Source organism: Perognathus longimembris, chromosome 13, assembly GCF_023159225.1.
Source record: "Perognathus longimembris pacificus isolate PPM17 chromosome 13, ASM2315922v1, whole genome shotgun sequence".
Lineage (NCBI taxonomy): Eukaryota > Metazoa > Chordata > Mammalia > Rodentia > Heteromyidae > Perognathus > Perognathus longimembris.
The window spans coordinates 54,669,990-54,693,554 of NC_063173.1; the positions used below are offsets into that span (position 1 = coordinate 54,669,990).

Below are 23,565 nucleotides of genomic sequence, written 5' to 3' on the forward strand. Positions count from 1 at the left end.
TCAACATACTCAATACAAAGGCATACCCCCACCCTATGCATCAAAGTCACCAGCAGTGCTTGTCTACAACCTCTTGCCCTGCCTTCTGGCAACAAGGAGCACGCACAAGGCTGCAGCCCCTGCTCAGCCCCTTCCATTACCACCCCTGAAATTCTGACACAGACACAGGTGGCCCAGGAACAGCGGATGGGTAGCCAGCCCTGTCCACACCCCTGCTTCCGGGCTGGCTGGGCTGGGTCAAGCACCCACTCACACATCTGCGTGCATGCACACGCACGCTGGCACACATACATACGGAGAAGAGCTGGCCTGCCTTGTAGCTTTTCCCCAGGGGTGGGAACTGCCTGACACTCCACAGCCTAGTTGAGTTTGCCTTTACTAAAGGAGCCGCGCTGGCTTCAAGCACCTTAGGGGGTTCCAGGGCCAAGGTCTCTCACAAGAGAATTCTTCCCCTAGGGAATGGGACGTGAAGCCTCTACCCACTCAGTGCCCTTGGCTACACCCCTCACTTTTTGTCTTGGTAGTCCCTCTGTGGCTGCTGCGGGGACAGAATGGGGGTCCCCACCCCCCCACTCGCACCATTCTCAGCTGGGGGGGGGGGTGATGGAGAGCCTGCCAGGGACCCTCTTTCACCGGAGCCGTGCCACGACCCTGAGCCTTGGACGCCTCTCCCCGCGCGGCCCTTGGGGTCTCGCTGTGTTTCTGGGCAGGGTGGTGGGGTGGATACCCGAGCAGGGGCTGCTGACGGGGGGGTCTGGCAGAACCGCAGCCGGGGCGGAGCTGAGGGTTGCGGCTGCCGGCGGGGCGGGGTGGCTCAGCCCGCTCCCTCTCCCGGGGCCCAAAGGTGATGAATGTCCCTCCTGACGGTCGCGTTACTTATTGATGGCCGAATCCTGCTCGTTAATTCCCCAGCCCTCGTTAAAAATGAAAAGAAGCCGTTTGCGCTTGTACAAACCCGGAGAACCAGGATGGATGTGCGGGCTGCCGGGGGATGTGTGGGGAGGCCAGGGCGGCGCCTCCTCATTGGCCAGAAGACTCCGCTCGACCACGCCCCCCGGGGCGGGGCGTGAGGGGAGAGGGGCGGGGCGCAGGGGCTGGAGGGACCCTGATTTCCAGTCTCTGCGGCTCTCTTCATGCGGAGGGCGGGGGTGGGGGTGGGGGTGGGGGGGCGGAAACGGGAGGAGGGAGTGCGCGGGTGCGCGCATGCATGCGTGCATGTCCTGGCATGCGTGTCCCGGCCTGCATGCTTGCCCGCACGCACGTGCGTAGTTTTGAGCCCTAAACCTAAGCGTGCCCGCGAATGTGTCCCCAGGTCTGTGTCTCTGGATGTGAAAAAAGAGGCATGAGACCAAGACTCACTCAGGCGCGCACAGGGTGTACTGCCTACGTACGTGTGCGCTTGACGTGACTTTCCACGGAGGTGTGTTCTGTGGGGGCAGGTGGGCTATCTGCACAAGCTGGAGCCAATTCATATCAGCAGTTGTGGAGGGAGGGGTGCAGGGCCAGCCCCCCAACCCACAGGACCCACGGGAGCCTCACCAGTTTACGCTGACACCAGTGGCAGAGGCCGCAGAGGACGACAGTGACGCTAAGGCTGACGGTGATGATGGCAGAGACCAGGAGGACATCACGGGTGGGTGCCCCTAAAGAGGACAGGCACAGTCAGACCCTCAGTGGTCCAGGGCTAGCCATGCTTCTCTATCCCAGGGAGTGACCTCCCGCCCCGCCCCAGAACAACAAACACCCTCCTCTTCCCTCTTTGCTAGGATACTTGGGAGCTCTGAGTCCAGGTTCTACTTCCAGCTCTGCCTTGCTGGGTGAACTTGGGAAGTCCTTCTGCTCCTCCATGCCTCTGTTTCCTCATCCATAAATTGGGGAGACCGTGCTACGTGGCATTTCTTTTCAGTGCCATCCTCCAGACCTTACACTCTCAAAGAGAGAGGCCAGGCTTCATTCACCAGGTGCGTTGATCTCTCGGAAGGAACCACTGCTCTTGTATGGTTTTCTAGGCTCCCACTCCACACCCTACTCTGAGCCACAGCTCCTGTGAAATTAGCCCAGAGCACTGTAGCTCTCACAGTTCTCTGGGCACATCTGCCTCATAGGTACTGTGGACCTTCTTAAGTGTTGGCTTGCCCAAGACCCCATAGCCTTATGTGTCATCAAAAGGGACCCTCTGCACACCTTGACTCAGCTTTCTGTTGGAAGTCTCTGCCCTCTCCATCTTAGCCCCTGAGCATACCTCTGGCCCTCCCTCCAATCCTGTTGGCCCTCACACACATTCTGTGTGCTCAGGGGCCATATACTTCGGGAAATGGAGGCCTTGGTGTTCTTCAAAAAAAAAAAAAAGAAAAGAACAATCATGGCGGGGCAGGGTCAGGGGAGGACCTCCAGGTTTCTTCCTGAATCTTTCCTTCTCCTAGCTGTGTGGCTATGGACAAGTCATGTAAGCATTCGTTTTCTTTTTTTTCTCCTCTGTAAATGTGGATTCGCAGCCTCCCCTGCCTTCCTCACAGGTGGTTATAAACATTAGTCCAAACAAAATGCAAAGAAAGCAAAACGTAGACCAAAAGTGAGAATGTGGGGGAGTGAGAGAGAGAGAGAGAGAGAGAGAGAGAGAGAGAGAGAGAGAGAGAGAGAGAGGGAGAGAGAGAGAGAACACGGCAGAGATCACGCATGCACTGTAAATATGTGTGCACTGGGATGCGTCCTGAAGTCAAGGAGATGGGGTATATTTACAGAGGAGCCTGCATGGGCTTTTTGGTGCCAGTGATTGTGGTAATTAAGAGTCGGAGATATCTGTCTGGTCCCAGTTCCTGTGGTTTTTCTGCCTTCTCTTCCTCTCCTGGTCTCTCTTGGTTGGCCAGAAGGCCCGTGTGGAGGAGCTAGCAGACATCCCGGGCTCCCAGAGCCTCTTAGCTCCTTCCTCCTCCACTGCAGAGCCCCGGGGAGCCTGCTCTCCCAAAGCTGCTACTGGGCTCCCACCTTTCTCTTTCCTCTCTCTCTCTCTATTTGTGGGAGACTTCTTGCTGTGGGAAGAAGTCTTCTTGCCACCTTTGCCAAGCCTATCCACTTGCCATGCCCACAGAGGCACGGCCTGTGCCAAGGGCATAGCCTCAATCACCAGAAGCCCCTGTGTTCAGTACACTGTCAGCCTCGGGCCCCACAGCAACCATGAGCTCTGACCTGGACACCCTGAAGATATCAGGCCTTGCCCACGGAGGTCTCAGACATCAGTGACCCCCCTCCTCACACAGCGGATGAGCCGGGAATTCCAGGTGCTCCATGTGCAGGAAAAACCTAGTCCTCACAACAACTAAGACACGCATTATAAGTTGTCCCTGTTATACAGATGAGGAAACTGAGGCCAGAGGGGTCAAAATGATGATGCTCACACTCATTTAGCTAGCAATGGGATTGCTCAAGCCTGGGCAAGGTGGCTCAGAGAGGATTCATGCTGCTTGCTTTGACATTCACACTTGCTATAGAAGTGGCTGACGGTGGTTCTCAAAGTCGGCTCCCTGGAACCCCTGTGGTTCCCTGAAGTCAGTCAGGGGCTCTGGAGGTGGATACTGAGCCGATAGGCTGTGGTCTCTTAAGCCCTCTTCAATCAGAGCAGCAGTATTTCCCTTGGCTTCACATCTTAGGCTTTTGCAGAAAATTCCATTTGAAGGAGATATGTTGCTAAGAAAGCTGAACCCCTCTGGATCAGTGACTCCTCCCCCACAAGATCCCTCAGCCCTCAGCATCCCTCAGACAGCCCTTGAAGGCAGGGTGAAACAAATGCTTGCGATTGCAAATTGCGTTGATGTTGTGAATAAAAGTGACAAGATGTCCTTGGCCAGCGTGCCCTCAAGTGCTGTGCCATCAAGGGGTGCAAGCGTGTTCTCGCCTGCCGAGCAGAGAAGGAGCCATTCCTCGAGCCGGATGTCACCGTGTCTCTGGCTGGAAGGGACCTTGAGAGTCATGGAGTTGGGCCCCACAGGGGCGCCCCTCCCCTAGTCCTGGTGGGGACAGGGAGCTGTTTCTGTAAGAGGCTGGCTCTGCATGGAAAGGTGCCGTCGGGAAGGCTTCTGTGCCTGTGCTGAGCCCAGTCTGACTCACTGGAAGTCCCCCCCCCCCCCCCCCCCCCCCGCCACGACCTCTGGAACTGCGAGGACTCTGCCACATGACAGGCCTCCAAATCCTTGCCGACAGTTCTCATGTCCCCTTCAAGTCTTCTCCAGGCAAAGCTGCCCGGGCCCTTCCATCCCTTCCTCAGATGACACACATGGTTTCAAGTCCCCTTATCGTCAGCATATTAACATTCGGGGAAAGAAAATATTGTAGCCCGAGTCAGCCTTTTGACAGGGCTGAGTTCCACGACCTATCCTTGGGCAGAGGAGACATCCTGGATTCCCCGGGGTGAGACACAGACAAGGGCAGACAGATGACATCCAGAGACCTGGGAGGCAGGGTGAGCCGGGAGCTGACTGGGCCAGTCACAGGAGTGTCGTGGGAGTGGGGGGTGGGTCCACACACACTGGTGTCCCTCTGCTCAGGCCTGTGCTGGGCATTAAATGATCTCCTTGTGTACCACGGGCAGAGGCTGTGCTCCTGGCCATGCCACTCCCAAGCAGGTCTCAGGGGAAAGCCCGTGAGCCCCAGGTGACGGTGCCACTCTGTGGACAAGATGCCCATGTGCTCTTCTTGTCTAGCAGGTGGCACCTCCATGAGTGCAGGTTTAATTTCTGCTGTGGAAACTCTTCCCAGAGTCCCAGTATACCAGGATCTGGTTTATACTCAGTGCTCAATCAATGCTTGTTACATGAATGAGTGAAGAGAAAACCCAGGCCTCTCTAGAAGTAAGGATGTCAATGGAGGCTACTACTATTTATTAAGCACCTAGTGCATACTTCACTCTAAGGCCCTTGAAGTCAGGGGCGACATCTGCACAAAGACGTGCTCAGCAAACATTTGTTGAATATTCAGTGCTTACATAGGTTATCTCACTTGTCACTCAAACAAGATGGAATGAAGGGATGGGAGAGGCGTCAATGTCAATGTGAGACTTTCAGAGTCTCTCTCTTACACACGCACGCACACATGCGCACACACACATACACGCCCCTTCTGTTCTTTCTTCATGTCCAACTCTGCCTGACAGACTTGATTTTTCTAGCCCTGGATGAAAACACTCCCTCCAGGAAGCCTACCTTAATCTGTCTGGGGGCCGGGGGAGGGGGATTAATTTCTCCTGCCGCTGAATTCCTATCACACTGTCTCTTAGTGATTAAGATCCAGGGCTCTGCAGTCACTCTTGGGCTCTGATTCTAGTGTAGATTCTTCCAGGCTCTGTGACCTAATCTCTGTGGGCCTTTGTTTCCCATCTATAAACGGAGGGGAGGGGGGGAACGATAAAGTACATTTTTCATAGGACTACCGTGAGGCTTGAAGGAATTAGCATGTATAATGTACTTAGCACTGTGCCTGACACGGTAAGTAAGCAATAAATGCCAGCTATTATGCTTGCCTCACCACGTCATGACCTGTACTAGCCATATCTGGGGCATACGGAGCTGGTTTTCAGTGAGTGTTGAATGAATCAGAACTGGATACACTTGAGACATCCCCACAGGGCAGCAGAGGTCAGGGGTCACATCTTACTCAATTTTATGTGCCACCAATCACCCCTTGTCCCAGTAACTAGCCTAGGGCTTAGACAATGCAGCAAGTACCCGTGAGTACCTATGGCAGGGAGAAGAGAAGATAGAAATATGGAGGCGTAGAGTAGGGGGTGACAGCTGGAAGCCAGCTTGGGCCTTAGGTGTGAACTGGAGACCCAGCTCAGTCTCCTGCCAGGGTTCTGCCCCTCTCCTTCTCATCTCCTCAGTGAGCCATGATTTATGGATGAACAGAATCAAACAGGCCCACGGGCAGCTGAGAGGCCCCGGGGAGCTGCGGGAAGAAGGGAGAAACTTCTGAGAGCAAGCTCACCAGCTGCCCTGAGGAGGACAGTGCGGCAGGGGTGGGCTGGGGAGGGAGAGGCACATCCACACACACCCCCAGACAGGGACACCCACGGTTCTCACATACACACAGAGTCTCACCCCTGGCACAGGCATCTATGCTTATGCTCTCTCTCTCTCACACACACACACGTACACACACACACACACACACACACACACACACACACATTCGTGAAGTGTAGCTAGGCATGTGTTTCCTCAGAGCCAGAATTCTTCACCTTTTAAATGTGTCATTGTCTGTCTACTTACATTCTATTGCTTCTTTTTCCTGCTCGTCCTTTCTAAGGCATAGCAGAACACATGCAGTAAATTTGTGCAGATGATCTGGGTCTGAGCCCCAACTTGGGCCTGGGCCAGCTACGTGCACCAAGGCAAGGCCTGAGGTAGGTAGGTCTCAGTGCCTTCCCCTCAAAATGATGATAATAAGTCCCGACTGCCCCTGCTGGGGGGCTGTCAGGAAGAAATAATAGCTAACACTGAGGACACACAAAGTGACAGACGCTGCATCAGAAAGTTTATGCCCCATCACCAGAACCTCAAGCCCTTATTAGCCCCATTTCTTGGAGGAAGAAACAGAGGCATGGAGAAGTAAAGGCCTTGGAGGCTCGTGGCCTTCCTCAGAGCCACGTGACAGCGATCTGTAATGGGCCACACTGCACACTAGCCACACCCTGTTTTCCTTCTTCCCACAGGTTCCTGGGAGCCTTTGCAGGAGTGGTTCCCCTTGCCTAGGTCACTTTTCCTTGCCCTCTCTACCTTCCAGGCATGAAGCCAACGATGAGCTTTACTGCCTCCCACAAGTCCTTCTCCATCTCCAGGAGCTATGACAACTCACCATTTGGGGCTAATCATTAGCTTTCTGTCCTTTCCACACTGGGAATACTTGGAAGGCTGAAACAACCCCAGATTACTCATCTCTGCAGCCCAACATACACAGAGAGACTGGAGACGTAAACTGCTAAACAAACACATGAAGTTATTCAAGGTTCTTGGTAAGCCCGCCTCCTGCAGGAAGCCTTCCTCAGTGACAGACACACGGACATGCCTCCTGCAGGAAGCCTTTCCCAATGACAGACACACAGACAGCAGCCTCTTCCAGCTTCGGGCTTGAATGAACTGATTCTCTATCCACTTTCTTTTTGCCTTACTCTTTAAGAACCACCTTTGTTATGAACCTTCCTTGGCAAAGACAAGTGACTGGAAGCCCTGGGAGTCTCTTTTTCCCACAATTCATTTGCTCTCACAAGTTGTTGCATCTTCCCCAAACCCTCCCAATCTAGACTTTCCAATCTCCTGGAGGCTCTTTCTGGAATCCCCGAATCCCATGTGCCATTAGTCACAGTAACTAAGGTATGCTCGCCATTGAGTCATGCCCAGGGTCCTCAGCATCCTCTGAAAGCAACTCTCTTATGCCCATGGTGCAGGGAAGGAAACTGAGGCTCAGAAGGGCTCATGACTCACTCAAGAGAACACAGTACGAGAGACAAAAAGCCAGGAGGAGTCCTGAGGTCTTTCAGACCCAAGCCCTGCCCCCATTCCTCTTGTTCCACACAAGGGGAGCTATGCGTTCAAGTAAGTCACTCCACAGACAGAGAATAAAGAAAAGGATCAAGGGAACCCAAATACAGAGAAGTCAGGGAAAGGGCTCCGACTTACTCCAGAATGTTTCCAGGTGGAGCCAGGCCTAAGTAAACCCAAGCATTTCAGGGACCCTTCTGACACACATTTCCTGGCTTTAGGGCTCTTCCCTACTCTACTGGCCTGGACAGGGGTCCAGTAAATCATCTACAGTAGATAGACTTAGCCCATGTACAGATCCCCAACCTTTCTGGGGATTGGGTTCTAGAACCAAGCAGGCCAGGAATGCAAAGGAGTGGAAGGTGTGGCCTAGGGTATGCCTAGGGCCCTGTCTCTGGGTCTGACTACGGTGCAACAACTCCTCCGGAGATAGAGCAGAGTGCTGCTGAGGGTGGTTGGGGCTCTGTCTGCCAGCACCTTCCCATCCTGAGCCCGCCTCCTCCCACCTGATTCTGCACTATGCAGCTCTCTCCCCAGCCTCCAGGATGACGTTGAAGGTGGAAACGGTGAAAGCTGGAGTCACAGGGTTCTGCAGGATGCTCCCTCAGCCAAGGCGGGAGGGTGTTTACAAGTGGGCAGAGCCTTACAGCTCCAGGGCAATTTGGGCAGGAGAAGCGGGAGGGCATCTTAGTGCCTATACTACCTCCTCTACTCCTCCTAACCCAACTACACAAGAAAGCCCGGGGGTGAGGCAGGGGTGAGGAGAAAGGAAGAGAAAAACCACAGAGCCAAACCTGGATGCTCAGCCAGTCAGGTAAAGCCTGGCTTCGTAGCGTCCTACAGAATTTGCTGCTCTTTCTTCACTTTGAAACTCCCTGTCCCCAGCTATGTACCTTGGAACCTGGCAGCTCTCTCCTTGTAAGAGGAAAAAAGAGAATGAAATAGAGAAGGCAACAAGAAAGCCCAGCTTGCCCTTCTGAGGAAAGCTGGGCCTTGGCTCTCCCCCTCTGCCCTCCGGCCATTTACCCAGAGTGCCTTTCAGAAAGCCAAGTAGGTGCCCAGGACAAGTCAGGCCTCACCCGAGGCAGGAACAGAATTGGTAAAAGAGGAGGCCCGAGGGGGATTGTTTTGGAAAGTTACAAGTATCTCAAAATAGGGGCTTAGCATGAGCAAGCTTCCTCAACCTTGACTGTAATAAAAACAGATAATGCGTGAGTGAGCTGGAGAGAGCATGCTGGCAGGGGCCGCAGAGGCCGGCTGGATGCAGACAGTTTAGAATTCAGAGGAGATGCCAAGTGAGTAAACAGCGAATGAAGGATTATCCGGATGGGCCAGGAGCTGTTCCAGCAAGAAACTGGACGGGGACATGTCACGATCCACAAGCGCTTTGACTCCTCATCAGGGAGCAAGATGTAGCCAGGGACAAGGGCCACATCCATGCCTTCCCTACCTACCTCTCTCCTCTCTCTCTCTCTCTCTCTCTCTCTCTCTCTCTCTCTCATGCAAAGAGCATGGCCTTGGGAATCATTGTTTGCATTTGTACCTTGCAGAACACTTTGCAAAGTGCTGGCCACTTTACTGAGGGTTTCAAATCCATGATCTCATTTAACGCTGTTGATAGGGGTATCGTCAGCCTGGTGATCTCCTCCCTTACCATATCTGCCTCATTTCCCACAGATTCTTGGTTTAAGGAGGAGGCCTGGTTCACCAAGCTTCCATCTTTGGGTTCAAAAGAGGAGGAAGGGAAGACAGACCCTCTATCTGCAGAACCCAGAGAGCTGCTGAGCTCAGAAGCCACTGGTGTTAAAGCCATCCAGGATGGGGGTCAGCTCTGAACAGGGAGCCCAGGCTGAAGGGTATCTAGCTGAGAGTTAAGTCAGGAACCTGCTGCCTCCCCCACCCACCTTGGTCCCATAGCCAATGAACTGCCTGGACAGCCATGAAAACGATCATGTCCATCAGAACAGCAGGAGCCCAAGGCAGGAGTAGGTGAGATGGATCCTGCCTCTCCTCCAGGAGTGTGGAGCGGAGGCAGGATCAGGGATGTGTGATGATTAAGTGCAGGGCCTTGACCACTAGTTACTCCTATGAATAATGCATAGATGTGCCTTGGCCTAAATCAGCATCTTATTGTTATTAATAATACAGGGCTGCAAAGAAGCCGAGGTTGGAACGGTGTGCTGTAATTCATTTGTGGATCTCGGGAGCACTGCACAATTCCTCATGCTGATGACTCAACTCTACCTCCTCAGGCTACAGGCTTCCATACAGGACGTGGCACCTGTCCTTCCTGACTTCCTCCTACGTGAGGCTTAGAGCCTCGAAGGGGCGAGGAATCATCTACCCGGCGTTTTTTCGGTGGGGGAGGGGAACACTCAGTCTTTGCCAGGGATCTGAAGGACCCACCAGCATGTGAAGTGGCTCCTAGAGATGCTTGAGCCAGGTGAGGGGCAAGATGTGGAAATCCAGATGTGAGGGAGATCGATGGAGAGAGACGGATGGGGATCTGAATCCAGTTCTGCCTCTCCAGCGGCTGTATGACCTTGGACTACTCACTCGTCCGTCTGGTTCTCAGCCTTCGTGTTGGAATTTAGAGTGTCTGAGGTTCCCTCTCATACATGTTGCTTTATTTTTTTATGTATGTATGTATGTATGTATGTATGTATGTATGTATGTATGTATGTATGTATGTATGTATGTATGTATGTATGTATGTATGTATGTATGTATGTATGTATGTGTGTATTTTTAACTCTTCCAGGGTTACCATATCACAGATGATGTGGATAGCGCAGCGAGGTGCATTGCGCTGTCCGTGGTGCTGAAACCCCTGGCCTCTGCCTGACCCTGCCCTTGGTGCTGAAATGCCTCTCAGTCCAGGATGACTCCCTCCATGATGCTTCCTCTTCTCCAGGCCCTGGCATTGCTCTCGACAGGATTCAAGAAACCAGAGCCTTTTCACAATAACAGCCAAGTGGTGGCGCTCTACCAGTTCCTCCCTGTTCGACCCCTAACTGCAGACTGGCAGATCTGAAGAGCTCCTTCTGCTCAGCTGGTGTGAACCCCAGCGAAGCCCTACACAAAGAGCCTCCCCACTCATACATACATCGCTCCCTTCCTTCTAGGGTAGCCAGACACTCTGCCTCCTGGCGGCTGGCATGGCACTGCACCCAGAACAGGAGCACAGAAGGTCCCCAGTGGTGGTGCTGGGCGGGCAGGGAAGGAGCGGCAGACGGTCTGGCCCCCGCCGCCCCCTCACGGCTCCTGGGGCAATCTGGCACTCTGAGCTTGAAGCATTGCTCACAACCGCATGCTCCTACTTGTCTGACTGTGTCCTGCCTCCTTGAGAGCATGCTGGCCAGATCATAGGCCAGGCTCAAGGCAGATGACCAGTCCTGGGAACGGGAAAATGTCCGGCTCCCTCCTCCAGATGAGTGTGGTGGACTTGTTTAAACAAAGCCCAATCATTCCTTCTTCTGCAAGGCCAGCATAGTCTATCTCAGAGCAGAAGCCCCATACTTCACACTCATCCAAACAAGTACCTTGCCTACAGCCCCTCCCTAGGGATAAGTGAGGGTTGGGATGGGGGGGAGGGGAACATGACTGCAGGACACTCCTAGTCCCTTCCTCTACAAGTGAGAAGCAATTATGTTTGGTGCTTCTTAGGACTACTTAAGATTAGCCTCACTGGCTGGAGAAACTCCCCTCCTTCTACAAACACAAAGCAAAGCAAATAAAACCATCTGAAGATAAGAGCTTCTTGGATCCAGACATGGAGTTGAGATAATGACTTTAATGACAGTAGATTCAGCCACTATCATTTATTGAGCACTTGCTATACACCAAGCACTGTACAGAGTTCTGCAAACATTATGTCATTTAGCCTTACAACCCGCTACCCTCCCCTGCCTTGCCAGAGGAAGCATCATGTTCAAGCATGTGACAGATGAGGAAAGCGGGGTTCAGAGAGGCGAGGTACCCACTCAGATGGGGTATCTGGTGAGTATTAAGATTGTAACGAGTCAAGCACAGTGGTTCATGCCTGTACTCCTAGCTACTCAGGAGTCTGAGACCTGAGGATCGTGGTTCAAAGCCGGCCCAGGCAAGAAAGTCCATGAGACTCTTATCTCCAATTAACCACCGGGAAATGGGAAGTAGTGCTGTGGCTCAAGGGGTAGAGGGCTAGCCTTGATCTGAAGAGCTCAGGGACAGCACTCAGGCCCAGAGTTCAAGCCCCATGACCAACAAAAAACAGAACAAAGCAAAATAAAGCCAGCCTGGGTAGAGAAGTCCATGAGACTCTCTTATCTGCAATTAACCACTCCCCACCTCTCCCCTACAAAAAAGCCAGAAGTAAAGCCGTGGCCCAAGTAGTAGCACGCTAGGCTTGAGAAAAAAAATACTGGCATGGATGTGAAACCATATCTGTGTGCTCTGAAATTTGCTTCTCAGCAGCACGTTCCAGTGACCCACCTACCCCTTAGGTGTTGTTCAGGCCACGCCACCCCACCCCTCCACCATCCTCACCCCTCACCTGAGAGCTGCAAGGGAAAAACAAAGCCTCATAGCCATAGATAGCACTTACAGCCTGCTAAGTGCTTTTAGGACCACAGACTGAGGGCCAAGGCGGGCAGGAATGGCCAAGCTAGGGTTATATAGGAAAGAAAATGAAAGGCTTGAAGAACAAAGTGGCTTTCCCTAAGCTGCGCAGCGAGTACATAGTTAAGAGCTCAGTGGAGATGGTAGGCCGGCTGGCCGGAGCTTACTTCCCACTTGCCCAAAGAAGGTATCTTCAGGGTGAGCCAGGCAGGCAGTTCTAGGTGTCTCCATCTCATGAGGGGCTTTCTGAGGCCCCGATGAGGGCTGTATCCCCCTCCCCCTCCTCCCCAGGGGCCATCAGCTGGCTCGGCTTTAACTTGAAGTCTTGGAGTCTCAATCTAAATGAAATTTTTTTCCAGGCAATTACCTTTTGCTAATTAGGAAGCAAGGCTGCCAGTCCCAAGGCCCTGAGTTGACCCCTTTCTCAACTCACAGGCCTGGTGGTGGGGGTTGTGGAAACACTAGGTAGCAGACACAGCCACAGAAACTGCCCAGGTCAGGGGCTGGCAGGGCAGAGGTTGGAGGGCATGTGTGAAGAAAAAGGGCAGTTCAAGGAAGTGGAAAAAGAGAAGTGAGGATGCTAGGCAGAGAGAGGCTCTGAGTACAACAGCACCAGAGGCCGAGGAGCAAGAAGCAGCCTGAACATATCCACGCAGAGTAAAGGAGGCTTGTGTCCTGGAGCAGCAGAGGGAGCCTGGGATATCTGGAGAAACTGGGCTGCAGGAAGAAAGAAGGGAAGAACTCTGAGGACCCAGAGGCAGAGGAGAGGGAAGGCTCTTCTCCAGAGAGAGGAAGAAGGTAGCTTGGAAAATAATCAGAATGGTAGGCGAGAGAGAAAGAAAAAGAGAGAAAAGGAGAGACAGAGAGAGAGTGTGTGTGTGTGGAGAACGGAGACTCCAGATCGGGGAAGGAGACAGGAAGGGCAGGAAGGAAGGGGGAATTGCTGGAGGAAAACCCCAGAGAGAGGGGGAGGAGAATGGGGAAGGACGGCTTGGAGTGGCAGATCCCAGGGCCACCAGAAGGCCTCTCTCTACGTCATTGTCCTTGAGCCTCCCCAATGTCAGTGGCCAGCCAGCCAGGCCTACACGCCCTCCTACACAGCCACAGGTGCGGGCAGGGACAACAGCAGGCCACCAGCCAGCTCAGGCCCCATTGGGGGGCAGCCAACCGACCTCCCTCCCTGTCCCTGTCCACCTGCTACCTCCTCTAGTGGGCCAAGCTAGGGCCCCTCCTGGGTCACACAGGAACATGACCTGAAGCCTTTAGTACTGCAGGGTCCAACCTCTTTGCTTCTCAGGGGGAAGGATCAAGGCTCAGATAGGAAATGGTGCTCATCCAAGGTCATCTGGCAAATGGATGCTGAAGGGCCACCTGGTGGTGGGCCCTGTGCCCTCCTGGGCAACAACAGAGGAAGGAGGTGGGGATCTGGGTTGCCAGGAAGTCACACCCCTATCAAAGACCCCGGGAGAGTGGGGCGATGGACAGAAGGGAGCAAGGATGGCCACAGGTGGAAGGGAAGCAAGAGTAGGCACTGGGTGGAAGGGTTCTGCCCGGGTTCTAATTGCAGCAACATTATCAAACACTTAGTAGGCAGAGTGTGCCAGCTCCTTACCACATGGTATACAGGACTCCGATTGATCCCCATGACAACCCCATAAAGTACACAGTACTGCTCTCCTATTATAGAGAAGAAACTAGGACTCACGAGGGTTGAGTGACTTGGCCACGTCCACAGAGCTAGCCAGTGAACATGGTGCCAACTCTAGCCAGACAATGGATCTAAGGTGGTCATCTGTGTCCAGGCCGCTGCCCTGAGGACCCCTACCACATGACATTAGCTGAAGATGCTGAGGTCTAAGAGTTCCCAGGACCAGTGCCCAGATCTGGCAGGTGTGGGCTTCATGTGGCCCCTAGGGAACCATACCATGAGGCCCTAGACTTGACCAAATCCTCATCTTAGGACACCACAGTCTGGGTTCTAGCCTTGGCTCTGCTGCCAAATTACTGTGTGTCTTTGCATAGATTATTTGCCCTCTCTGGGCCTTAGTCTTCTCACCTGGACATAATAATAAGAGATAATAATAGCTCATGCCGGCCTGGCAGTAACAGTGGCAGGCACAGTCTCTGACAATTTACCTGTTCAAATGCCCCACTTCACAGATGGGAAAGGAAGTACTACAAGGTCAAGATGCCCAAGGTCACAAAACCAAGCACTCCATGGCAGGTCTAGATTTGAATCCATCACTTCTGCCCCATGCTCTGAAAGTCCCTTAGGATCAACCTCCCTAAGGCCCCTCAGCCCCTGCCACAGAGATCTCTGTCACAGCCCTCCGTACAGCCATCCGTGCCACCAGGTTTCCACATGGATGCACACACGGCCCCATGCCTGCGTGTGCTGTCTGTGCACAGTTCTACACCTGTTTCTGTGCTTTCACCCTGCGTCTACCCGGCCTAGCCCTGCTGGGCAACACATGTCCACAAACATTCCAGAACTGCCCAACTCCAGCTGCTCGATCCACACAGGTAGCTATGCACATGCGCTCGCACCTGCACGCATGCGCACATTCACACACCGTGTCCCCCACTCTGGTTGACGTGTGGGGACCACGTGTGATACTGCAGGGCGTGGCCACGTGGCAGTGACGCCAGCTACCACACCCTTTTTCCTCCGCTTCCTTCTAGTGCCTGGGTGGCTAGCTCATCACATCATCTACCTGCTGGCACCCCCAGCCCCACCGCCTCCCTCTCGCCTCTCCCCGAACAGAAGCAGGCACCTTCTCTGGGAAGGAGGCAGCCCCAGGCTCAGCCTGGCTCTAAAGACGCCAGCCAATCTGGGGGTGGAGAGGGAGGAAGAGACATCAACTGGAGGCTTGGGGGTGGAGCGAGGTCTGGGGTCTACAGTTCTTACTGGAGACCAAGCCCCCCTCAGCTCTGGAGGCCACTGCTGAGTTCTTACAACCCTGGGGATACCCACCTCCCATTGTCACCTCCAGATGTGAAGCCATGGGGGAGAGGGGGGGAAACCTGGGACCAGAAGATCTGCCCCTCATTCTCCAGCGGGGCTATGGCGCCACCAAGGTTCCTCTGAGTGAGTTACGATTGCACCCCTCCACCCCATTCCTGGTCCCTGCTCTCTCCTCCCCCTGCCCAAGCATCTCAGAGTTCTGGGTATTTTTAGGCCTCAGCTGACAGGCTGTGAAATCGCTCCCTTCGCACCTCCCCAACCAGGCGGGGGCTGGAGAGGGAGGAATGAGGTTGTGTAGGGGGGGGGGGCACACAGACGATTCATGAGGCTGCTCTGGGGCTGGCAGGTGCCAAGCAGGGAGTGAGGGCTCCTCCCATTTTCCCCAGGAGCCTCCCTTGGAGAGAGGATCCCTCCACCTTGCCTGGAGAAGAGAATGATGGAGACAGGGCGGGTAGGAGCTTTTACTCCACTCAGGGACCTAAGAACAAAGGCTTCAGGGAAGAGCCCAAGCACTAAAGGAGGTGCCGGGGACACATTCCGAGTCCAGCTCTGCAGCCAGTACAAACTTCAAGTGCTCCTTGTGAGAGACGGGCTGAGAGACAGGCTGGCTCGGATCCTAGTAGGGTAGAGGAGGTGCCAGGCAGTGTATTCAAGTGGTTAGGACCTCGCCTTTGGAGTCAGGCTGACTCCATCTTATCCCTGTTCTGCTGAGTGACCCACCCAGGACCTTCCAGCATTCTGGGCCTCAGTTTCCTTATCTGCAAGACAGTGACAATGTGATCTTCCTTGCAGGACAGCTGTGAGGATTAAAGAAAGGAATCAAGGAATCTGTGAGAGTCCCCTTTCTGGGCTCGCTTCTGTCCCCAAGGCAGAGGTCCACGGTTCATCCTGGCATCAGGCTCTTTGATGCCATCTGACCAACCGCCTCCCATGGAACAAATCCCCGGCTAAGGTGAGTGGGCACCGTAGGCCTTCTCCCTACTTCTTGTTTCAGGATGAATGTCTGTGTGTGTGTATGTGCACACACACGTGCACAGGGACACAAATGCCAATGTGTGTGCTGCCAGGGCCCTGTGTGAGGGTGTGTGCCCTGAGATGACCCCCAAAGGAAGTAGGAAGACATACCCAGGCCCTGCTGGGAGCGGCCCTTGTGCCAGGGGCCGTGGGCACAGAAAGGGAGGCGGCCCACCGAGTTGCCGTGGAGACAGTTTGGCTCTGATGGGGCACTGGAGCTCAGGCCTGGTGGCTAGAGTGTGGCTCCTCCAGGGCCTGGGCCTGATGCCTAGGGTAGGAGTAGACGCAGAGCCAATCTCGAGGACATTATCTGGGCCCCCCAGGCCTGGGCCTTCCCCGCTTGCTAGCCTGCCCACCTAGCTGGTCATCACTCCCTGAGAACCCTTTCCTTTCCTTTTCTTTTCTTTCCTTTCCTTCCTTCTGTCCTTCCTTCCTTCACCCCCACCCCTCTTTCTGTCAGCTGTGGGGCTTGAACTCAGGGCTTGGGTGCTGTCCCTAGCTTTTTGCTCTACTACTTTGAGTCACAGTGTCACTTCTGGCTTTCTGGTGGTTAATTGGAGATTAAGAGTCTCGTGGATTTTCCTGCCGAGCCTGGCTTTGAACCAAGATCCTCAGATCTCAGCCTCCTGAGTAGCTAAGCTTATTAAGCCTTTTCTGATGCTCCAAGAGACAGCGCTTGGATCTATGTTGATGCCCAGCCCTCTCAGGCTGCACTGACTGCCCATTCCCCGCCACCAGCTTGCCAAGGATATGTCCGAGTCTAGCTGGGTGCTGCCAAGCTCCTCACGTGGGCATCTGGGACCCAGCCCTGTGCAGGTAAAAGACTGAGGAGAAGCTGAGCAGAGGTAGGGGTAGGAATGCCCCCTGCAGAGATTCCTGCTCCATCGACTCGCCTGCCACTGGGTCTCGCATCCTCCACACTCCCATGCTGTTCATCTTCTTTATAAAGACCTGCTCAAAGGCTTCCATTGCCTTCATTGAAAAAAATCCACTTTTCCTATTTTTGAATGCTAGAGCCTTTTGTGATCTGGCCCAAGGTACCTTCCAAGCCTTGCTTCCTGCCACTGCCCCATTCCAAGCAAGTTCTGCACTCACTGATGCCCAACTGGCCAGGACTCCTCAGCTCCCTGAGCCGCTCGTGAGCTGTACCCATCTTTACTGACGCCTTGCTTGTGCCCGCTCCCATGGCATGCTCTCATTCTGCCTTCAAGAGCCAAGGCCCTATACCCAGAGCTCACACTCAGGTCCAGTAGTGCGGCTGAGATCCCAGACTAACTTCCTCTACCGGTAAATTCTCACTTGTCAGGGTTTTCTGAGGATGGGCCAGTGTGCTATGTGTTTAAAACAGCACTAGGCCCCTCAGCTGGCACTCAACCATCTTGGTTATGTTGATGACACCTAACTGTCACCAACCACCACCTCAGTGAAGTCCTTCCCAAGTCTGCCACCAAGGAAGTAGCAGGCATGTCCTCCTCGGAGCTCCCAGACGCCCGTCCCACACATCAATCACTTGATGTGCGATAATGATGATAACAGCTGCCGTTGGCTGAGTGTTTACTATGTGCTAGGCTCTCCGCTGAAGACGTCTCCTGCCTTAACTCACCTCACCCTCTAGCCACGGAGGAGGAAAGAGCCATCTCGCTGCCCATTTTACAGAGGAAAATACTGGGGCCACCTGCTACGGGAACATGCCAACGTCGAGACTTACACGGATGGCCATGGCTGGCAACGTACGAGCCAAGTGCTTAGAATACAATCAGCATTCCACGAACAACGCTTGCTATTTGGGCTCTACTGATACTATCAGGAAAGAGGGCAGGTCATGCTGGGGGACCTGAGAAGGAACCCCTTCAAAGCACAAACCCCCCATTACTGAAGAAAAAACAGGCAAGGGCTCAGAGGGGTCCTGGGGCTGCCAAGGAAGGGATAAGGGAGGGCAAGGCAGGCAGAAAGCCACAGTTTGCCTGGGGACTCTGAAGGGTGTCGGAGTGAGCCACTACTTGAGGACCCCGTGGTAGGGCCGGGTTGGGCAGAGCAGGAGAGGGCCTGGTGTGTGCCGGGCTGTGCTGGCCGCAGCTCTCTGGCCCGGCTGACACCACCCTGTGGTAATGAGATGGATCCAATTTGTACCCAGAGCCCCACGGGGAGCAGCTGCCGCGGCAGGGTTTGAAGTAATTTAATTGGACACATTAGCCACACAGCTCTCTCCTCCACTCCCCTCGTGCAAAGCTTCGCACAGGCGCCCCTTTCACGCCACCCAAGCCCCAGCCTCTCCCAGCGAGGGAGGGTGCGCCTATCTTCCCCGGGCTCCTGGGACCTCTAGGCTCTAAGTTCTTCCCTTTCTCAGATACAAGCGGCAAGACTGGGAGCCTGCTCAGGTTGGGGCTCAGATATCTCCCTCCTGTCTCCTTCAACAGGCAGAACGGGGTCACCCTGTCTTCTCTCATGGGCAGCACTGGAAGCCCCCAGCCTCCCTCACTCTGTGAACGAGCAGCCCCAGCAGCATGTGCCTATTTCCACAGCATCTTTGGTTTCGTCATTCTGGGGGTCACTCTGGAGGCAGGGGCGGTCCTTATTTCAGTCGGGGGTGAGCACAGAGGGCATGTTCACGTGCATGTGCACACACACACACATGCATATGCATGTGTGCATGCACAGTCGTGGCGATGCTTGTATCCGCACACACGAACACCCCACATCCACACCCAAGCGAGCTTGCTTCCAGCCAAGCAAGGCTATGCTCCCCCAAAGACTGAGGCCTCAGAGGTGGCTAAGCCAGCAGGTGGGAGGTGTGGCAGAGGGCAGGCAAGGTCCCTAGAGGGCACAGGTCCTGCCTGGCCGGGCACAGGGCTGGGGGAGGAGCCCTCCCCAAAGCTTTTCGTCACAGCTCCCTGCGCACCTCAACGCACCTTGCTACAAATACACTCATTAGCTGCTGTTTACAGCGGGCACGGTGCTCCGATGAGCGCAGCTATTACTGCGGGCCAGCTGCCGCCCGCACACACGTAGGTACATAGACACTGCTTCTCCCCTGCCCCACCCTGGGGCCCCCACACCTGCAATCATGTGAACGCATCAACCCCTAAGACCTCAAGTCAGCTCCCGCCAGCCCCACAAGTGACAAGAGGACCTTCCAGCCTTCCAGGCAGAGGCTGCAGCCCGTCCCCCCCCCCCACTGCCCCAGAACAGGCTTGGTGTCACAGCCCACCTTCCCACTGACTGATATAGAATGCAGGCGCAGGCTCTGGGCACCATCCAGCCCCTTCCACAGGTCCCATGCTGTCTGCCAACTCTGTTCCAACCCTCAGGGAATTGTGCTGGGTGAGACAAAGTCCTATACCTCCAGATACTAACTGGACAGGGTCCAGCAGGCCTGCCCTCACCGCCTGGAAGGTCAGAGACCTCCATGTCCACGGACCTGGCACAATTTGTTTGGCACCACTGGCTGGGGTTCCCTGGCAAGGCAGGAGGGTACCCAGGCGGGGCCTGGCACAGGCTAGCTCCGGCACCTGGCCAGACCAGTGACTGCCCTGACAGAGAAAGCTGACCTCGCTGGCCACGCATGCCACCTGCAGGGCACTGTCCACACAGCAGGGGTCCTGGCTCCCAGCAAGGCCGCCTTGCCCACCTGGGATGCCGCGGTGTCTCTCGGTGGCCACGAGGCTGACTTGTCCTCAGGCCTGGGCCTCCTGGCCCATGGGTGATCTCCCCACACCAGCATCTCTCCTGCTGTTCTCCACCCCGTTCCCTTGGGGGAAGTGGTTATTGAAAAATGGTCCATCAGATTCAATAAGGATTCAAAGTCCCTGTGAGAATAGGAGATGGGTAAAGAGCTGGGATGGGGGAAAGCAGGAAGGGGAGGGAGACACACACTCCTCCTCTGCCCTTCCTACAGACATGCTACCATAAGGGCTGGCAGATAGACATGTTCTGTGCTGCCTCAATGTCCCTGAGGCCTGAGCTTGGGGACAGCCAAGGGTAGAACCCAGTTGCCCAAAGATTGGTCTTCGATTACTTCTGCCTTACAGCTGTCTCCTCACCTGTCACCAGCTGGCCTGTCACCCCCATATAGCCTGTTTCAGCTCAGCATCAAAAGAGAAACTTCTGGACCATCTCCCTCCCATGATGGTCCCTCTCCCTCAGGACCATCTTGTAGTCCTTGAGCCCCTGGCCTACAGGTCAGGCTGTCCCCCAAAGCTACAGAACAGCATGAACCAGGGCCAAGAAGGAGCCACATCAAGTCCATAGCTCGTGGGTACCAGTGATTTGTCCACACCCTGCAGGGCATCTTCTCCCTCTCTGATGTTAAGTTCTCTCCCTGCCATACCTGTTGGGAAGCTAATGAATCTTCAGGCCCAGCCTCTACTCCAGCCCCAGTCCCAGGATGCAGGCAGCAGGGCAGTTTGAGAAGGAAGGGCAGGCTGGAGCAGGAAGGTCCCGATGCAGTTGGAATGTTCAGCCCTTCCTTGGCCCCTCCCCAGCCCCCAGCCCTGGCCTTTAGTCCTCCCAATGTATCTCTGATCTACCCTTTCAGCCCATACCTCTAACTTCTGCTACACACACACACACACACACACACACACACACACACACACCATTGACCTCGGCCCCTAACATGTACCCAGTAAGAACAGGGGTCAGGCTGGACAGTCCCCTGGTTCCTCTGTCCACCATGCCAAGGCCTCTTCCCCTGTGCAGCTCATGTAAGTCTATTCCTCATGCCCCAAGGAATGACTTGCCTGAGTGTACAGGAGACAGCTCACTAACAGGTGTGTCAGACTAAGGCTTTGCACACCTCTGCTCAGCTCCCAAAGGGCTAGGGGCTGGCAGGCAGCCCTTAGGACCTGACCCCTCAGACAGTCCCTCTCTGGTCTTGCTCACTAGCTCACCACAAGGTCACCTCTCCCTCCCTCCTCCTCCTCCAGCTGTCCTGCCTGTCCTGCCTGCCCACTGCAACGCTGACCCCTGCAGGCGTGCTGAAGTCCTGCCCAGCTTGAGGGGAGGGGGGAGAGCGGCAGGCAATCCAGGGAGAGAGGCTGGGCGGGCCAGCTTGAGGGGGAGCAGGAGGCCAGGTCCAGGGGCGGCTCCAAGCACAGCTGGGGAGGCTGAGCAGTGTCTAGAGCATTCGCGCTCGGGTATGCATGGGAAGGAAGAGATCTGTGGTCTCATTCATGCTGGACTCCCATTTTCTCTCATGGTCCCTCTCTTTCACACTGGAGTATCTGTGCCTGGGGGACCGAAGCCCAGGTGGGGAGGGGAGGGCCCCTGTCAGGTAAGGTCTTAACTCTCTGCTGAGCCCGGCAAGGGACCAGCAGAGAGAGTGGGTGATGAGAGGGAGTACCCACAGGGACCTTCTGAGGGAGGGGGCAGGCAGGAGAGTACAGGAGATCTTTTTTGAGAGGCAGAATTGGGCCGCAGGTGTTTGAGGCTGGGGTGGGGGGTGGGGGAGGTGAGGAGATCAGGATGTAAGAGGTACTTACTGGTTCCTGGGAGACCAGAGGGGAGAGGGGAGGGGCTGGCCTGAGTCACACAGGAATTCATTTGCATATCTCCCTCCCACCTGGTGCCAGGCAAAGGGTGGGCAGGAATGGGGGACACAGAGTCCTGGCTGGGGAGTAGCAGAGTCAGGGAGATCCTGGGTGAGCTGCAGAAAGGCATCTCTGACCTGGAGCCACAGGGCCTTTAGGAGGTAGAATGGGGCGCCAGGGGACATGGAGGCCAGACCCAGGTCCCCCACTCCTCTGAGAACCCTGGAGGACTAGGAGCTAAATAGGCTCTCCAGCCATCAGAGAGAAGCAAACCTCAGGCTAACCCTCTTCCTACTCAGAGCTATCCCTGCCACAGGCACTGGGGGCTCCACAGCTGCTAGGGGCAATACAGGTCCTGTTCAGAGGAGGTGAGGATAAGAAAAGGTCCAGGGGCAGCACTGGAGTCCAGACTCTGCCCAGAAGACACCAAGCACATCAAGTTGGCCTCTAGGGAGAGGGCAGAGGTGTTTGGAGGGGTAGTGATGTCATGATGCTCCAGCATGGGAGGAGAATGAGGAGGGAGAGAAAGGGGGCATAAGCATGGTCCTAGAGACTGGTGGCATAAGAGGAAAAAACTGGGGAACTGCAAGCCTGGTAAGGGGGGGGAGGGGAGTGTCCTTGCCATACCCCCCTCCCTCTTCCTGAGCTGGTCTCTGAACTAAGCTATGGACTTCTGCGAGTGAACCAAGGGACAGAATGGTCCTGTCCTTGGCCCTAGTGCAGGAGCCTCGCTCCTTTAAGGGAAAATGCCCCAGCCGGTGCGCTGGGGCTTGGCGGATGAGGAGAGGGCTTCCACAAATTCAATGTCCCTTCAGCCCTCACCTAGAGGACATTCACAGAAGGGCATAAGGCTCCAGAGGAGCAGGCTGAGTTTCCCTCACCCTCGTAACCCAGGTGCTGCGTGAGCACCATGCCTGGTGCCCAGAAGGTGGTCCTCAATGGATCTGGACTGACTTGAACTGATGGAGGTGACACCGGATTCTGTGGGAGGCAGGGGTGGGCTAAGGTTGCCCCCTAAGGGGAAAGAGCAAGTGCCGGTGGGCTGGGGCAAAGCCAGATGGCACCCGCTTGCACTCCAGATCCTCATGGCTCTAGGCTTTCTCTGGGGGAGGGTCTTAGAGGTGCGCACTCTCCCAACATCTGTACCCCCCTGGGGGGCGGGGGCTGATGTGCCAGAGCCCAGAGATTCTTCAGCGGGGGTCTTAGGCTAGATCTATGCTTTCTGCTTTGGAGACAATCCAGACGGGGAGCCCCTGAAAGGCAGATCTGGTGGACAGGAGGCGATGGTTCTGGGAGAAGGTCTCAGGTGGAAAGGTGGAAGCCGGGACTAAGCCTGAGCTGGAGCTGCAGGGGACCTGCCTACAGGTGGGCATTGCGTGAGAGGAGGCGTCAGGAGCCAAGGAGGAAATGGCAGAGCAATTTCCCGAGGAAGGAGGAGAGAAATTCCAGGCTCGGGCTTGGAGGATGCTGAGCAGACAGTGGGCTCCCCGGCCACTCCCTTCGAGGAGAAATGCAAAGGGGGTGCGGCCCCTCCCCCTCCTTCCCTCACTGCACTGAATGAGTTTGGGGTTCTTTGCCCCCCCCTCCCCAAGCCTAGGCGCACCTTCCCCAGCACCCCCATTGTCATCTCCCCTCGCGCCCTCTCTCTCCAGCTACCCCAGTTCCTCCACCCCCAGCGCCCCGCAGTTCTCCAAGCCCAGGAGCCTCGCTGCCCGGCCGCTGCACCACATTTCCACTTGCCCCCTGGCACCCTCTCCATTTACAGTTGGCACCGCCGATGCCGCTCGGCGCCCCTGCGCTCACCATCCCGGCCCCGCGCTGGAAGGATCGTGAGCCCGGGGCGCTGGTGCTGGCGAGCCGGGGTCCCTCTGAGGGCATTGCCCGGCTCCCGCAGGGGCAGTGGCTCCGCGCTCCGCTACACACGTTGTCC

At 55.3% G+C, this 23,565-nt stretch overlaps 1 protein-coding gene across 2 annotated transcripts in view; it reads right to left on the minus strand.

Moving 5' to 3' along the window:
- The window catches only part of Syt7 (synaptotagmin 7), a 57,670-nt gene that overhangs the window by 33,747 nt on the left and 358 nt on the right, over positions 1-23,565 (minus strand). For both annotated transcript variants that reach the window (XM_048359916.1, XM_048359915.1), the window contains exon 2: positions 1,540-1,643. In XM_048359916.1, coding sequence (XP_048215873.1) covers positions 1,540-1,643 — 104 coding nt within the window. The remainder of the gene's footprint in view (positions 1-1,539; positions 1,644-23,565) is intronic.